This window comes from Micropterus salmoides, unplaced genomic scaffold (genome assembly GCF_014851395.1).
Source record: "Micropterus salmoides isolate LMB-PRFRI ecotype aquatic unplaced genomic scaffold, ASM1485139v1 Ms_hic_scaffold_12, whole genome shotgun sequence".
Classification (NCBI taxonomy): Eukaryota; Metazoa; Chordata; class Actinopteri; order Centrarchiformes; family Centrarchidae; genus Micropterus; species Micropterus salmoides.
In genome coordinates this window covers 14,105,284-14,118,178 of record NW_024040263.1, presented here as the reverse complement: position 1 = coordinate 14,118,178, position 12,895 = coordinate 14,105,284, and the positions used below count along the sequence as shown (strand labels likewise).

At 41.9% G+C, this 12,895-nt stretch overlaps 2 protein-coding genes across 2 annotated transcripts; one reads left to right on the top strand and one right to left on the bottom strand.

Annotated features, from left to right (window-relative positions):
• Positions 1–1,072: 1,072 nt before the first annotated feature.
• Positions 1,073–8,959, top strand: LOC119899099 (zinc finger and BTB domain-containing protein 5). Its single transcript, XM_038713514.1, has 4 exons — positions 1,073–1,589; positions 2,192–2,405; positions 2,639–3,481; positions 4,497–8,959. Exons 2-4 carry the CDS (start codon positions 2,196–2,198, stop codon positions 5,661–5,663), a joined length of 2,220 nt encoding a protein of 739 aa, XP_038569442.1. The 5' UTR covers positions 1,073–1,589; positions 2,192–2,195; the 3' UTR covers positions 5,664–8,959.
• Positions 8,960–9,106: 147 nt separating this feature from the next.
• On the bottom strand, positions 9,107–11,787 carry grhprb (glyoxylate reductase/hydroxypyruvate reductase b). Its single transcript, XM_038713527.1, has 9 exons — positions 11,550–11,787; positions 11,040–11,173; positions 10,886–10,958; positions 10,678–10,794; positions 10,472–10,560; positions 10,265–10,369; positions 10,017–10,152; positions 9,430–9,560; positions 9,107–9,336 (listed from the first exon to the last, which is right to left on the bottom strand). The coding sequence occupies exons 1-9, from the start codon at positions 11,720–11,722 to the stop codon at positions 9,215–9,217; spliced, it is 1,080 nt and encodes a 359-aa protein (XP_038569455.1). The 5' UTR covers positions 11,723–11,787; the 3' UTR covers positions 9,107–9,214.
• Positions 11,788–12,895: the final 1,108 nt, after the last annotated feature.

The window sequence follows — 12,895 nt, the reverse complement described above, 5'->3', positions numbered from 1 at the left end:
TAGTATCAGGTTTTAAATCTGAATATGTATAGGCTATTTTCTCAATGTGACTATGTAACAGATAGATAACAACATACATAACTGTCCTGCAAGCTAATAAACAGTTGAACATTGTTGTCATTGTTGTATTTATAATGTAATTTATGTGTCAGAATCAGCTTTATTGGCCAAGTAGTCTATGCCCACAAGGAATTTGATGGGTTTTTTTCCCATTGCTCTCAATGTAGGCCTACTTACACAGAAATAGACTTAATAGCTAAGAATATGGACAACAAAGCTAAACAAATAAAGTAGATAATAGACAGGACTGTTAGTATGTACACAAGTATGTGAAATGATATAGATAAGTGTTATAAAATTTGATTTAGTTCTTAACATATGAATACAGTCTATGGTTCTTAAACCATTTATTCTTTCAGTATCTGCAGTACTTGAAAATAACTGTTCTTATTGTGTTATTAGTATTATAAATGCTGTCATTCATATTGGAAAGGTGTTTTTATTAGGTATCAACAGACATAATTCAGCAGCCAGATCAAAGTGCTTTAAATGCAAACTTTATTCCAAATTATGCAAAATACATAGGCTGCATAAGTACTAAAAAAAGATTTAAAAATATTAGCATAATAAACAGTAAAGAAAACAAACAAATTAAATAATCAAGTTATGGTTGTTCAGTATTGTCCTCAATACAAAAAAACTCATGACACAGTATATAGTCCCACATTCTCTATTCTCCCCTTGTTTTTAATCTGCAAGAATCTACCATACGTATGTTCTATTAAAGCCTTGTATATTAGGGCAAGTGGAATGTATATCCTTTAAAATAGTGAGATATAGTTGTATTTTATTTATTGTAAACATAAATTATAAAATAAATAAATGATTAACATACCATACATGAGAAGACAGTGGCAGAATGAGTATTAAAAAAAGGTGCATGACAAGTGACATCCATAAATCAAAGGGTAAACATCTTGACTCTGTCTTTACTCTTTGGATACCCAGGCTCTGTGGCTGCAGCAGCGACACCTTCTGGGTGAAAGGTATAAATTCAGCCTTTCACCTCGGCGAGGTCATGGGCATGGATGTGAAGCACAGCGCCACCGTGTGAGTCTGGTTGGGAAAACTCGTCTGAGTGTGATAAAATAAATAGAAATCATAACACGTCCATATCGGACCCGGATAGTAAATGAGAATCATTATCTGTCTTGTAAACGGCTGTTTTGTTTGCTGCGTCTAGGGGTGACACTGACAGACGTGTCCAGCTGCAGTCACCGTGAGCGCACATCACGGGCAATTTTGGCCCCAACAGCCAAATCATTCAGTGCAAGCAAATTTTCAGGTAGTGGACTACAGGGGGGACGCGGGGCGTAGCAGCAGAAATGTTGGCCAGCTAAAGCTACAATTGATGGAAAAAAGCTGCTTCGACACAAGCGGTCCAGCCGGGTGACCGTATGCTAACGTTACTGCTTCTGTCCTAGCTAACAGGCAATCTGCTGGTTAGTGGCCAGCTAACTTTAGCCTTGTCCGTTTCTGGCCAGGCCCCGGTTTCTGTCTCGTGTTACCTACGCTTTCTTCAATTCAAGGTAATTATTCCTGGCTCTCTAATCTCACCTTCATTACATAAGCTAGTTACGTTAGCTAACTTGACCTGTGTAAACCAATCTAGTCTTGCTAGCTAACTATCCAGTACCCATCTAACGTTATTACAGCTACGCTCTGTACTCTGTAGCTACTGTGTTATTAATGTGTTGTTGTCACGTTAACTAAATACACTAAGCATCAGTAAACAGTTGGACTAGTTGAAGTGCTAATTATTTCACAGCATATTGCTTGAGCCCACTGGAAAACATTGCTCTTGGTGCACATGAATTCATAATCTCACTGGATGTTTTACTCTTTATCTGTAATACCACAGAATAATGTCTTTCACCTTCACAGTTTTAGGAAGCAGAAAATGCTCATCCCTGTCCATTGTTTACCAACAATCCAAAACTCAAAGATGTTCAGTTTACTACAACACATGACAGGGGAAAGCATCAAATTTCAGATGCAGGCAGCAGCAAATGTTATTATTTAAACAATAATTTGATTATCAAAACTGATTCCACTGATCGCTTCATCTTCAAAACATTTTTCCTCTCCCCCTTCAGCCACCTTCAACCTTCTGACCTGCTTCTGTCTTTAGGGCCATGGATTTCCCAGGCCACTTCGAGCAGATCTTCCAGCAGCTCAACTACCAGCGTGTCCACGGTCAGCTGTGCGACTGTGTCATTGTGGTGGGCAGCAGACACTTCAAGGCCCACCGATCGGTTTTGGCGGCCTGCAGCACCCACTTCAGAGCCCTGTTTACGGTTGCAGAGGGGGATGCTAGCATGAACATGATCCAGCTGGACAGCGAGGTTAAGATCTTAACAGTGTTGTGTAAAAGAGGGCAAGGATGGTGATATTACAAAAATGTTTATAGTGATGAGAATGGAGAAGAGTGTAATGACGCTGGTGATAAGAGGCAGGAGTCGAGGAGACTCTTCAACGTCAGATAACAATAGTGGTGATAGTGAGTCAGTAAAAACTTCTGACAAGTCTTAAACTCTCTGTAGCAAAGATGATCAGTCAACGTCTTGTGTACCTGCAGGTGGTGACAGCTGAAGCTTTTGCTGCTCTTGTCGACATGATGTACACCTCCACATTGATGCTTGGCGAGAGCAACGTCATGGATATCCTCCTTGCAGCCTCACATCTGCACCTCAACAATGTAGTCAAGGCCTGCAAACATTACCTGACCACGCGCACCCTGCCCATGTCCCCATCATCCGACAGACCCACCCATCACCACCCTCAACAGGAGCAGCATAGGCACAGGCAGCAGCAGCAGCAAGTAGCAGATTTAGCGGCGAACCCTAATCTAGCAGCCAGTGCTAACCTTGCAGCAAACGCTGCCACGTCAAAGTTGCAGCGCTCCTTCCTCCTGCAGCAGCTGGGGCTTAGCTTGGTGAGCTCTGCCTTGGGTGGCATAGAGGAGGACGGAGTTGGAAATGTAGTTGGCAGGGGAGTGGTTGAGCAGAGAGCCTCCTTCCCAATCCGTCGCTTCCACAAACGCAAGCCCTCTCTGGCCCTGGGCCTGTCAGAGGAGAGACCCAGACAGAGGCAGCGCCCCTCTGCTCCTAATCTGGGGCTGTTAGGAGAAGGAGGCGTGAACGCAGACAGAGAGGAAGGAGCACTACTCTCCCCGGACTCCCACAAGATGGGGGATGAATCCAAATTGGACGCCGCAATCACTGGCCTAGTAGGGGTGTCCCAGGATGATCCTCAGATGCCCAGCCAGTCGGACAGTGGACATTGTGAGAGGGAGGACTTGGGGAGAATGCAGGGAGGGGTGAGCAAGGAGGAGGACATGGAAGACCAGGACCAGCAGGACAATAGAGCAGGGGTGAAGATCAAATCAGGGACAGAGGAGGCTGAAGAGCAGGAACAGAAGGTAAAGTTGTGGCTTGATTTGCTTGTTTATGACAAAGTAACTAACTCATTAAGCCTTGTGCAACAACATTTCATATTCATTGTACAGCACAAATGTGCTGTCATAACCCCCTCTGTCAACTTGGTGAATGCAACCTGCATATTCGTGAGATTAGATCATCATTATAATGTTTGCCCCTCTACATAAGGCTACATGTTACCCAAGAGTAAAAAGAAGAATCTCAAACTTTATAGCTTTAAGTCATTGCCACTGAAAATCAGCAGACAGAAACAGAACAAATTTAACCGTGTGAGTAGTTGTATTAAGGGGCCCAAAACAAGAATAATGCGTAGTTGGCAGCTATATTATAATATGAATACAGCTGCCAATAATGTGTCATCAAAGCAGCTCCGCAGTGTGACAGAAGTGGTTTGAAATGACGTTGGATGTTATAAAATATCTGGCCAAAGCAAAGCAGTTTATGACTTAAATGTGAAGCAGTCATGGAGATTGACAATAGAATATAACAATGTGTAAAGTAAGGTGCAACAGAGGATGAACCCCAGTGACAGCGGCATTGCGTAAAGACTGTGAAAGTGTGACGATACAGTTAGCTCATGAGACGAGGTGATATTTTAACACTAAGAAATCCTCAAAGAAAGACATGACTGGATTCTTTTATTCGACTGAAAGTCCCAAAATGCAAAACAATACCGGTGCCTTTTTTAAATGTTGCTTATATATTGTTTGTGTCTTGTCTGTCACTCTGTCACCATTTATTGTTTCCACAGGGTACCTAAAATGCTGCCACACCCCTAGTAAAGATGGTGTGAGAATTTCCTTAACATGTGCTTAACTGTATTAGAAAAAATGTTTTCAAACCTCACAGCATCAGCAAAACATGATGATACTGATGATACGGTGAACGGAATATTCCTTTTAGGCTGCTCTAGTTTACCTGTTGTCTTTGCATGCTCCTTGACTTTTTACAAATCTCGTTTGGCCTTAGATGAAACTCCTCCTTTACTTTAACTAGGTGGTGGTTAAACGAGAGCCCCTAAGTTCACCTGAGCCAACTGATGAAATCAGCGACGTCACATCACAGGCTGAAGGTAGCGACCGGGCTGAGCCCGGAGGCCAGGAGGAGGAGGAGAAGGCGGAGCTGAGCCCAGAGAGCAGCGACCGCAGCTTCACCTCTGAACCCCAACCCAGCTCTGACTCCCTGCTGCAGCCCAGCACCCAGCTTCTCCTCAAGAGCAGCATGGGAGGAGGCAGCGGAGTCGGAGGAGGCTTTGGGTGCAATAATGGACTTGGTGGCAAACCTGGTTTTAGTATTTCCAGCTTCCTCAGCCCTAAGGATTACGGAAGTGGCGGTACAGGGTTGGTTGCTGGAGAGGATGACCTCCCTAACACAACAACTGGCAATGCAGTAGCACATCACTTCCTGCTCAGACAGGAAGCTGCCGGGCCATCTGGCTCTGCTTCTTCTCTTCTGCAGTCAGGTCCGCTCGGTGGTGAGAGTCACAACGGTTATGGGGACAACCTACAGGCTGATTCTCTATTCCTGCGCCCCCTGCATGATGGTTTAGGGAACTCTAGAGGAAATGGGGGAGGTGGTAGTGGAGGGCGTGGAGGAGTAGATCCCTTTGGTTTGGACTTCCAGCGCTCTAGTCTGGGGCTTCATTCCCTGGCAAGACCCTCACGAGGGGCAGGAGGTGCGACTGCTGCTGCTCTGGGCTATCCAGGTTACAGACGTATTGCTCCAAAAATGACCACAGGCATGGGAGGAGAAGAAGGAGTAAGTGGCGTCCTCCAGGACGCTGCCTCTTCCTCCTCAAGTCTGGCAAGTCCTCTGCTTCTAAACAAGAGCGGTGGCTATGAGATGAACAATGGCAGGCCCACCTCCCTCCCCCCTCAGCTGACCCGAGCTTCAGCAGACGTCCTGTCCAAGTGCAAGAAGGCTCTGTCGGAGCACAATGTCTTGGTGGTTGAGGGAGCTCGGAAATACGCCTGTAAAATCTGCTGCAAAACCTTCCTCACGCTTACCGACTGCAAGAAACACATCCGGGTCCACACAGGAGAGAAACCCTACGCATGTCTCAAGTGTGGAAAGCGCTTCAGCCAGTCCTCCCACCTATACAAGCATTCCAAGACCACCTGTCTGCGCTGGCAGAACAGTAACATGTCCAACGCCCTGCTGTAGGACCGAGGCTACGGTGTCAAAGTAGAGTGGGCCGACAGGATAAATACATTAAGAATCGTGATGGGCTGAATTTCAAGTCCCAAGAATTTTCTAAAGCATTTGTCTAAAGTAACCAGTCCTGACCACAGACCAAAGATGGGGATGATAATGTAATCACACTTTTTCCCACCCAGAAGAAACCTGTACCATCCAGTCGGTAAAGATTATTCTGAACACATTTCGCTTGTAAAAGGGTTATATGGATGCAGGACATGCAAAGGTTCCACATTTATCGCTGTGGATTCATCATAGAGTACCGTACACATACGCTGTATAATCCCCTGTAGAAATATCATGAGTGTTATGAGGATTTTCCATCAATGTCAATAAATGCAGCCCATGGACATTGCGTAATATCAGGTCAGTATACAGTTGGCTTGGCTTTTAAAGCTGCCACACTGTTCTGTTTCTGAAAGGTATCATGTTAGCCCTCTCGTTGTTAGGTGAAATTTATATCTGTTGAGGTGAGCCCTTTATGCTTATTGGAGCGAGTTGGACTCAGTAATTATAACAATCAATCTTAGTGTTTGCAGATCAGAGAGCTAGCTGTGCAGCACCACACATTAAATATCATATATAATAGTGTGCTTATGTGTATATTTTTCAGTGCATGTCTGTAAGACATTTAGCACCATCACACATCGAACTGTTCAGTCCTTGTAATCGTGCATAGTGACTGTGCCTTTTTTTGTGCAATGGCAGTTACATAGACTGGACCAACTGATTCAGATTCAGTTTGGATGCCAGATATGTGATGCCTGAAGGTACTAAGAACTGTTGATGGTCTTGTCTACTGCACAAAAAGGTAGATAAGAGACAGTGAGACAGGCCTGGGTAATGCTGACATCTGTAACGTTTTGAAAAACAGGAGCTGCTAGTGTTGTTTTCAGTTTTTGTTATGTAGTAAAAATGTCATGAACTGGACAAGTAATATAAACTTGATTATTTTATTTACTAAGGTCATTAAATTTGAGGCCAGGACAGGAGCAACCCAAGAAACTGTTCTTATAATGGATTTTCATGCATGTTCAATCACTGAGTCAGGTCAAATTGATGTGATATGTTTGACCTCTATAGTTGCATTTCAGTCCAAGACACCTTTGAATTACCATCATCAGAAGTGTTGCTGAGCTCAGTTCAAGTTGAGAAGAAGTCTGGTAGCTAGTAAGATAATTCACCTTGCACTGATGGGGCCTTCACACTTCATGTGAGTGCAGGAATAAATTTCTGGCTTTTTATGCATTTAGTTTGTCAAATACAAGTTCTGGAGAAATGGGAATGTTTGAATTGGCCCAGTTTGCGCTTGCCAGACAGAATTGTGAACGTAGGATTAAGTCACATTTTTTCGATGAGAACAAAAAACTTCTACATGTACATGACTAACTGCAGATTTCGCCTTGCAGTCTCTTTTTGAGAAAACTAACATTGATATAATATTGCATTTTAATGTAATTTCAACAGCTAGATAACTTAACAGTAAAATGCGCTGTAAATGCACCTTATTTTTTTTCATGATGTGCAAAGTGATCTTTAATTGTATACGATATGGCACGAAGTGCCTTTCCCTCCGTTTACTGACCTTCCACACATCAGCCAGTTTCCTTGGTCACTACTGTTCTTGTGTGTACAGTATGTGGTTTATTAAAAGGGCAAAGAAGTTTTGCTGAGAGGCAGAGTCGTACATATTGCACGTTTGTGGTTTGTTTCATCGTTGGAGGAGAGACAAAAGAAACTAAATGAAGAATTAAACATTTGCATACATTTGCTACTGTACTTGTTATCAGTGCTTTATACACATCTCTTTATACTGTACATCTGATGTTGCATCTGTTAGAAAAGCACTCCAACAAGACAAATCATTCTTTTTTTTGTAACTAATATGTTTGCTGAAATGTTGAGCTTTGTGAAAATGCTGAATTGCCATTATCCAACTCTACCAGCTCTCCAGGGTTTCTCCTTCTTTTACACTATCATCAGGATGAGTTTGCGAGCTAAGGGTTGTAGCATTTTTGCACCCAGGTGATTCATAATACTTCCACAGTTTGTGAAATGCAAATACAAGTGGGGCGAATTTAAAAAACAAAACAACTCAGCTTCTGTCATTTTTAAATTCCAGGAGTTTTAGCTGTTTTTTATGTAAGTAACTGTATTTTAATGTCTACCTGTAACTTGATAAATTATGTCATATACTGTTTTAAAACTATGTTTCAGTTGACGGTTTGTGTGATATTCAAAAATAACACGGACGTGCTGTGAAGGGATCTAGATTTACAGCTCATAAAAAATTACATCATACAATGGATTTTTGCATCGACTCCATTTTGGATGCTTGACTTCATGCGGGTTGTAAATACGAGCACCTTCACTGGTAGACAGTTGGTTAACTGAAGTCAGTTTCCGTGCAGTGTTGTAGAGTTCTGTTTAATCGAACCAAAAAAATAACACTTTAAAGACATGTTTGCCTTTTTGTGTACTTTATTGCTTGCTGTATTTTGTCCCCTACACTGTCACTGAGAAACACATGGTCATTGCTTCCACTTCTAGTTGGCACCTTATTGTACTGTAGAGTCATTACACTGTTGTGTACAAAATGGTAATTTCATTTGACAAATATGTTAATGATTAATCTTGACTTTTTTACTTGAGAAGAATAATTGCCTTGCAGGATGTTCTCCCTGTAAACATAAGCTAACCCTATAATTCACGACTCTGGAATCAACAGTAAAGCTAGACCACAGAATATAAAAAAGCTGGTGGTTAAATCTCAAATCTGGCGTCTGTTCCTCTGCGTTCCCTGCTCACATTCAGCCTCCTCCACATTCGTTAAAGCAGTAGCTGGGATGTTGTCTCTTAAGAAATACAGAGTTATAGGTGATGGAGCAATGTAGCCTTCCAAAATGGCTTCTGTGTCTGTTAAGGATTATTATGGTGCTGTCTTCTAAAACTGTTGATTAAACGGTTAATGTGAATTTCTGGAAAATGCACTGACTGTATTACCCCTTTATCAATATGCCAAAATGTTAAAATATATAAAAGGCCTAAACTGATTATGAAAGTCGCTGCCTTATGACCTCTATTTTAAAAAGCTGGACTTTTGTTGATATGCGAAATTTGAAGTATTTCTGTGTGTTTTTTTCTGTATATCTAACATAGTGTAACCATGAGAGGACTAAATGTTTGTCACTTTACTGTTGAAGGCTATGGAGATTGTATGGTATGTTCAGTTATTGTATAGACGGAATAAAAAAACATGAAATTCAGTTTTGTTGCTGATTACATGTTTATGAAATATGAGCTGAAACGGCACAGACCTTACACAAGAAAAAGCATAAGCAACATTAAAAATGTAATGTTATTGTACATTGACTGAAGATTAAGACATAAGCAAAAAGGGAAAAACACCATTGCACACTGAAAGTCCTGGTTTTATTTTAACCTAAAGAGTAATTAGGTACACAAGTTGTCCTGATGGTCCAGTATTCAGCCAGTTGTTGAGTGGAGCCAGTTCCTTCTCACAGTTTTAGTTCTTTGATCATTGGCTCGCCCCGCAGGCCGAGGAGGAGGTTGTTTGCTGCCAGAGCAGACATTGCATTACGGGTAGTATAGGAGGCACTAGCAATATGTGGGAGAATCACTGTGGAAGGAGAGAATTCAAAAGATAAATGAGCCTTGCCATGACAGGTTTCTTGAAAACCAACTATTTTTAAGGCTGTTTCAGCAGACTCACCGCAGTTTTTGAGGGTAAACAGTGGGTGGTCTGTGGGCAGGGGCTCAGGAACAGTGACATCTAACCCAGCTGCTGCAATCTGCCCAGTGGACAGAGCCTCATACAGGTCTTCCTGGTTCACCACACCACCTCTGCCACAACAGAAAATACGCATTATACGCAGCGCACAGATACTGCACTCACAGCTACATTAGCCTGCATTCACCCCCCACTGCACTCTCAGCTTCATTATTTTCCCAGACACCACGGAGTAACTGAAAATTAAAGAGCAACAATTATGAAAATGTAAATACATATTTCATTTTTGGGGAAACATAATGGGTAATCACCATTTTGTGACGTTTTGTACACAAAGTGATCAATCAATCAATAAAGAAAATAAACTGCAGACTAATCAATAATAACACATAATGGTTAGCTTCTTTGAGGCCCCGGAGGCCACAGGCTTTAGGGCAGTTGCACGTTTTGGCCGATTAGTAATCCAGTCTGTAGTTCATGCTAGGTTGCATCTTTCTTCGTCAAGTACATTACACACCACTATGTTTTGAAGTGATTTGGGTGCATGTTTGTGTTGAAGATAACAGTACCGGCTTGTGTTGATAAAGACGGCTGTATTTTTCATCTTGGAGAAGAGTTCTTTGTTGCAGATATCCTTTGTTTCCGGTGTTAAAGCACAGCAGACCGCCAGGAAATCTGACTGCTTCGCCAGCTCATCGAAAGACACTATACCAAGAGACATCACATTAAAATAAAAGACCAAAAGTGTATCTATTGTGCATTGATTATAACAATATAAAAAGAGACATCTTAGTGACGACAAATCTATAGTCCTTACCGTACTCTGCATTGATGATACTGGCCAGCTCAGGCCTGGGGGCCACGTCTGTGTAGATGAACTTCTTGACCTTGAAAGGTGCCAGACGCTCAGCAATGGCAACACCTTCGAGCGCAAAAAACGCCACATAAAGATTCACAGAAATGGCAGTTTGATGGCAAGCTCATGTGCATGTTGTGTGTGGTGTTTCAGATGATGTATGCTCACCAATCCTTCCCAGGCCCAGGATTCCCACAGTGCTGTTGGCCAGCTCATATCCACACAGCCACAGAGTTCTCCAAGTGCCCCAGCCACCTCTGACACAAGAGGGAGAGAGAAAGATGTATTTAACCTTTGACCGAAAAAACAAACAAACGCATGGATAGATTTGAGGGTGTGTGTGTGTGTGTTTGTGTGTGATTGTGTAACATTACGTCTTGGCTTCATGTGTGGCCTCTATGAGCCTCCTGGAGGTAGTGAGCAGCAGAGCCACAGTCAGCTCAGCCACAGAATCTGTCAGAACATCAGGAGTATAACCCACACGGATCCCTCTGGGGGGAAAGACACACACACACACACACTTTTTTACTTGACACATGAATATACACACTAACTTTAAGAAAATATAAAGACATGAATTACCTTTTCTTCAGCTCCTCCAAAGTCAGATGGTCGAACCCCACTGACATAGTACTGAGGACCTTCAGGTTTGGACCTGCAGGAGTACACCAAACATCAACATGCATATATGTACATTTCAGAGGTCATTCATCTGGCTGAAAGACTGTCCTCAGACCTGCGGCGTCCAACACCTCTGCATCAATCTTCTCTGTCAGCACGCAGAGCAGACCATCGACACCTTTGACCTTCTGAAGCAGCTCCTTCCTGGGCACAGGGACGTCATCTGAGTCCCACAGCTCAAACTGCACCCTGGGAAAACAGAAACCATGAAAGTAGAGCCAAATTGTATCAGTGTTTTCTTATTTATCTGCACAAGGAAATTTAGTGGTTATTAAAGCTTCAGTAAGAATTATAGTTTCTTAAGCTGTATCACATGTACTGTGCCCCCCCCCGAAAAAACACTTGGACTTTAAGGTGCAATGATACATTTTTTCGGCTCTGCTGTTATCTGACTAACCTTAGGGCAAACATTAGCAGCCCTGTTTACTCAATGTAAATGATGAACTTCCCAAAACAGACATTCAAAATTCAGAAAGGTATCACAGTCAAATCAGCTACATGATGCAGTTAATTGGTCATACAAGATGTTCTATTTAAAAAAAATTATGCATTTTAAGTGACTTACTGTCCAGATTCACGGAGGATCTTCAGGCCCTCGGGTGGGATCTGTCGGGTGACATATACCCGTGAAAGGGTTGACATCTCCCTCTGCACGTTGCCTGGTAGACCCCCCTTAATATTCAAAGGAGCAACAGCGAGCCGCTGGAGCTGACGCAGTGCCATACGACTGCCCCACATTGCCAGGAGCAAGCAAATCTGTGGGTAGGTGGCCTAGAGGTGAAAATGGTACTTTGGAGTTTAGAGTCTGTTGTGTGCATGTGCATGATTTTGGCTCTAGTTCTGGGGGAGGTTCCTGTGTGTGTGTTTGGCCAATATGATTAGAGGGAGGGTGTCTCTAAAGTCTGTCCCAGACAAACTAAACACAATCTTTGTCCGGCTTCAGGATGTAAATAGAAGTAAAATTTGAGGCCAAATTCACTTGAATCTCAGATACATAGACCGAACAAAGATCCACAATCTCACGCACACTAACAAGCACTTGCATACACAGACACAAATTGCACAAATGTATAAGAGACAGCAGTAGACTTGTGTTTTCTTTACATTGTGGCCCAGAATCGGAGTCATTGTGATGTAAATGTTTCACTCGGCTAATGACCTTTGTTTCTTTAAACATTGGTGGACCCAAACCTTGTATTTTCTGTTTTGTCTCCCTGGCTGGGATTGCGTAAGCAATATTTCTTACTTTGCCAAATGGAGCGGAGTTTCAAACAATGCTATTCTTTAAAAAAAAAAAAAAAATTAAATGATTCTACATTGTCAATGATCAGTTTTTGCTTGTCAGCTATTGTGGACAACAGTTGAGCATTGATGTCCACAATAGTTGTACACAGATATCCATGCACATATAAAGCACAAACTAATCATACAAAAAATATCTAAAATGAATGAATAAAAGTTAGCAAAAAGTAAAAGAAGATTACAACATTTTGCAAGGGGCTTCAGAAAAAAACCATATTGTATTTTTAAAGGTCTGAAACAGTTTTTAAAAAAGTATTTTAAAAGCATTAAAATACATTTTAAATCATTCTCGAAAACAACAAATAAATACATATTTTCAAAACTGGACAATCCTCTATAAATTTAATTAATCTGTATATTATAACAGGAATCTTTCACCCCCACCTTTTCTTTTGTCTTTTCTTTTTTTGATATTTATAATAATGTACAGAGCATTTATATACTTTATGGCAGTGGTTCTGGGGTCTGGGACCCCAAGGGGCCCTTAAGGGTGTTCCAGGAGATACCCAGCAAAAAGGGAATCTATTATTTTCACTATAATTCCATCCCTAGTAACACAATGACAAAAGGTATATAAATGTAATAATATTTGCTATTAAAACAATAAGA